Source organism: Orycteropus afer, unplaced genomic scaffold (genome assembly GCF_000298275.1).
Source record: "Orycteropus afer afer isolate SDZICR_OR568_19922 unplaced genomic scaffold, OryAfe1.0 scaffold00018, whole genome shotgun sequence".
NCBI lineage: Eukaryota > Metazoa > Chordata > Mammalia > Tubulidentata > Orycteropodidae > Orycteropus > Orycteropus afer.
In genome coordinates this window covers 14,104,652-14,109,471 of record NW_006921605.1, presented here as the reverse complement: position 1 = coordinate 14,109,471, position 4,820 = coordinate 14,104,652, and the positions used below count along the sequence as shown (strand labels likewise).

Genomic DNA, 4,820 nt, shown 5'->3' with positions numbered 1-4,820 from the left:
GAATTTTAAGGTGAGCTCTTATTACTGAGCTTCAAATGCATTCTGTTATGTTTCCTTTCCAGAATGTTGTCAATGATGACAATTTTTTTTAACCCTTTTATCAGCAATGTCTATGGACTATCTTTAACAAGCAGGCAGCAGAGGATAAAAACAGGACCTTTCTCTGTTGATGGAAGCTGGTTACCTAGTCCATGCTACCTAATCTTTATCATTATCACTCAGATTACAACATGGCTATAAACCATTGGGCCATTTATGAATTAATCCAGCTTTGTTTCACTTGCATTAAATTATGATAAACTTGTTGTTGCTGTTGTTAGGTGTCGTGGAGTCAGACCCGAATCACAGTGACCCCTCCTTGGGTTTCCGAGGCGTATCACTACAGAAGTAGATTACCCAACCTTCCTTCTGAGGAGTGGCTGGTGGGTTTGAACCGCGAGCCTTCTGGTTAGCAGTCAAGTGCCTTAGGCACTATGCTACCAGAGCTCCTCAGGAACTGGTAGGCTATGTCAAAAAGAATCAGCGATCTAATTGGAAAGGCCCACTGGCCGGATTGGCATAAGTTGGGCTTCAATAAGGGTAATAAATGCAATAATTTGAAGCTCATCAAATATACCTTTAAGTCCATGTTTTCATAATGATATTAAAAGAAAACTATAAATAATTGTTATCTTTCAAGGATGGTGGCAAAGCAATTCTTATCATAAATATTGCAAATCAAGGGAAACTCCAAGCATTTATCCAGTGTGAATCCTGCTGCTGGATAGCCGAATGGATGGTGTAATTAGATGCTTATCAAGGTTTTCTACTAATCAATGGAAAGGAAATAACAGAAGTAGAATAACTCTATTTTGAGACCCTTATTGAATTAATGGATGTAGGTGTTGAACATCAAGGTCTGCTAACATCTCAAAAAGGAGATAATCAGAAATTATGAGTCTCCTAATGAAAGAACAGGGAGCTCTGGTGGTATAGTGCCTAAGGCACTTGACTGCTAATCAGAAGGCTGGCAGTTCAAACCCACCAGCCACTCCTCAGAAGGAAGACTGGGCAGCCTACTTCCATAGTGATACCACCTTGGAAACCCAAGGAGGGGTCGCTATGAGTCAAGTCTGACTCGACAGCACATAACAGCAACAACATTGCACGTTTAATAGACTACAATATAGTGTAAACATAAGTTTTGTATGCACTGAGAAACCAAAAAATTCATGTGGCTTGCTTTATTATGGTTTGTTATTGCAGTGGTCTAGAACTGAACCTGCAATATCTCCATAGGATGCTTGTATATGTTGAATGTATGTAGGTGCATGCATGTATATATGCATATACACACATGTTATATGTATATGTTGTTAGATGTTATATATATATATATCTATATATATAGACATATTGCAGCTTTGGGTAGGCCTGTCTAGGGATGAGTTTAAATGTATGCATTGGTATTGCTACTATTTGAAATTCATTGTATTCTAAATTGTCTATTAAATTGGCTGTGTGGAAAGACATAGTATCTTTCTGATTAAAGATGATTTCTATGTGACAATTCTAATTTTATCCAGCAAGTTAGGAGTCCATCTCTCTCTCCTGTTTACTGGCTCACTGCTACTCTCACTCACTAGCTCTCTTTGCCAAAGAGTTTGAGTTTCTTACTTAGGACCAGCACCACTTACAGTAAAGATAACTGTAAAGAAACAGAACCCAGCATACTGTGGTGGGCCACACAGAAATCTTATGTACTGATTTCCTTTTGTATATGGCAAGAAGAACAGTTGTGGGGTTCCCTGATGAAGAAAGCATGAATGAATTGGAATTAAACTATTCTATTGATGCAGTAAGAATTCTCTTTAGTGATACTTTCTCATATCATTTGAAGTTTCTCTGGGGACAAAGAATCCCCAAGATGAAGGAACATAGGGACCATTCAAGTAACTTTCTTGTCAGAATTTTGTTGTTGTTGTTATTGGTATTATATCATGGGCCACAAGGGGGCATGTGTGATAACAGAAGTGAAATGAGCTACACACACTTTGATTTCTGAATTTGAAAGGAATTCATTCTTACTAAATAAAACCTATGTTCTTAAGTCATTTATTTTATCAATAAACTATCATACTGTCTATTATTCCTGTGCTACCCTGGTGGTGCTGTGGTTAAGGCATTGGGCTGCTAACCAAAAAGTTGTTGGTTCGAGCCCACCAACAACTCCATGAGAGGAAGATGAGGCAGTCTATTTCCATAAATATTTACAGCCTTGGAAACCCAATAGGGGTCGCTTTGAGTCATAGCTGACTCAATGGGGAACCCTTTAGGAGGGGTCGCTATGAGTCAGGTCCGACTTGATGACACATAACAAACAGTAACAAAGAAGATCTCATAAAAAGGTCCTTGCTCAGTGATTCCCAAGTATTTTTTAATTTAATGGGTCTTTTTGGGCACCAACAATAGAAGCTCAAACTCAAGAAAACACTATTGCTAATGGAGACAGTCATAAGACTGAATAAAAAAAAATCACGCAGAGCTGATCTTAAAGTTACAGAAGTGATTCCGCTGTGTTTTCTTAGGGTGTGCTCGACAACACAACCATGAATCTTAGCATACACGATGTTATTGTGGAATTCAAGTCACTTTGGAATACCTGAACTTTGGAAACAATGTATAATACCACTTTTCCTGTAATTAGGACTGCCCCATCTCTTAAGCATAGTTTTGTTCTTCTTTTCCTAAAGCTCATTGCCATGCAATGGATGAAAAACTCACCGTTAAAGTTCAACGCTCTGGGAGAAAGGATTTGTAGCTTTTCAAGCTGCCATTAATGCTGCTATCATAGATGTGAGTATTAAATTGAAAGTAACTAATTGCATTGGAAATGAAATTTTGATGGATGGTGATAGAATAAATTGTTCTATTCTAAATTTTATTTGCTTCGTTGATTTAGCACAACATACTAAAAACTACTAGATTCAAGCTGTTGTGCTAAGCACTGGGGATCAGCAAATAAATAGAACACAGGATAGTGTTCTAGGCAGTCGGGGAGAGAAAAATACAGATATATATTGTAATACAACTTTAGGTTCTAGCATGTAGTTATAAATGGTGTGTTAGGCAAGCAAAGAAGCAGACATTATCTGCTGGGAAATCTGACTTATTAAATGAATGGCATTTCAGCTGAGTCTTGATGCATGAGTAGAATTTTGTCAAGTAAAGAAGGCAAGGAAGGATGTTCTTAGGAGTTGAGACAAACCCTGGAGCATTCTAAGAACTACAAGGGGCACATATTTTGAAATCTGGCATGCATGTGTATATGTATCATTGGAAGAAAAAGCTCAAGGCTATAATTAGTCTAATAAAACAACTTGTTCATTGATGTCTTACTACAGATCACAACAAATAGTTCAGTGATGGAGAAGCTCATGTCCATTACTGGGATACGTATGAAGATAGTACCTTTTGTTGTCCAAGGAGGAACGATGACTGATTTTTTCATTTTCTTGTGTTATTTCTTTTTCTACATTCATATACTACATATCAATCAACGTTTGTCAAGAAAGACAGCACATTGAGGCAGTGATGACAATAATGGGACTTCGAGACTCAGCATTCTGGCAAATCTCGTAACTGCGGTCCATTACGCAGCAAAAATAAACCAAACCACCCAGCTGGTCAGATGCCACAGGAATGTAAAGTGTCGTAACTAAACCTGGTGTTTTCATAAAGAAGTAGATGATAAATGTACGGAGTAGATGGACCTCTGGGCTTGATAACTCTCCATACTTCTCTGAATTAAAGAAAGCCTAGTGCTGTAGGTGCATTAACAGATACAAACGATGACTCCCCTTGCTAGTTACCATATCTGGGTGAACCCAAACGTGTAAGAAGTGCAGGCTTCTGATGCTCAATGAAGTTTGTGTGTCATATGCTTCATCAGGGATGGCAATTGATTATGACCCTATGTTGGATGAGTCATCATTTTTATGACATTAAGGAAAAGAATCTGGTGCATGCGACTTTCCCAAATGGAAGCAACATGGCCGGGCAGTGAGAACACAGGCCCGGGAAGCAGGAATCCATGGGTCTCCATCTCCGCAGTAAGCAACTATCGTCTGCACAAGGTATTTTGTTTCTTTATACCTCAGTTTTCCTTCTGTAAAAAATTGATAATACCTACCTCTTATTGACTATGAGGATTAAAGAAAAAAAAAACCATGTATGCCAAGGGACATGGCACTTAAGAAAAACTAAACACTCAATAATTTATAGGAGTTGAGAGAACTTTGAGAAGCACTTGGACTTTGGGCATTCAAATTTCATCTCACAAATAAAGTTTTATTGGAACATAGCCATGTTTATCCAGTTATATATTGTCTATGGTGGCTTTTGTGCTACAAAGGCAGCACTGAGTAGTTGCAACAGAGACTGAATGGCCCACCAAACCTAAAATATTTCCTATCTGCCTCTTTATGGAAAAAAATTTGCTGACCCATATTGTATGTTATATTTTTTGCCCGGTGTTTACACAATCACGTATTGAAAGAAGTCTAGAGCTGACAAACCCTTACAGACATTTCCTCCCAAATCAATCCCAGTTACTCTCCTCATACCCCCCATTTATTTCCTTCTCATTCTGCAATTAACTACCTATTACTGTCTTATTGCCTTTTTCATTTTTTGTTGTTCTCTACCATCCCCCCTTGGAGAATATGAACTCCAAGGTCAGGAAAGTTTTCTGATCTGTTAGTTGTTGTATTACCTTCATCTTTGACTCTTGGTAACCTTCACAAATAATTTGCTGAAAAAATGAATGAAATGTGCAATAT

General features: G+C 38.0%; 1 protein-coding gene across 1 annotated transcript in view; it reads left to right on the top strand.

Annotated features, from left to right (window-relative positions):
- The first annotated feature begins 1,759 nt into the window (after positions 1-1,759).
- Positions 1,760-4,820, top strand: part of LOC103214091 (ATP-binding cassette sub-family A member 9-like) — a 47,221-nt gene continuing 44,160 nt past the window's right edge. Inside the window, 6 exon segments of the mRNA XM_042783538.1 lie at positions 1,760-1,931; positions 2,388-2,409; positions 2,733-2,835; positions 3,384-3,493; positions 3,495-3,617; positions 3,989-4,115. Coding sequence (XP_042639472.1) covers positions 1,760-1,931; positions 2,388-2,409; positions 2,733-2,835; positions 3,384-3,493; positions 3,495-3,617; positions 3,989-4,115 — 657 coding nt within the window.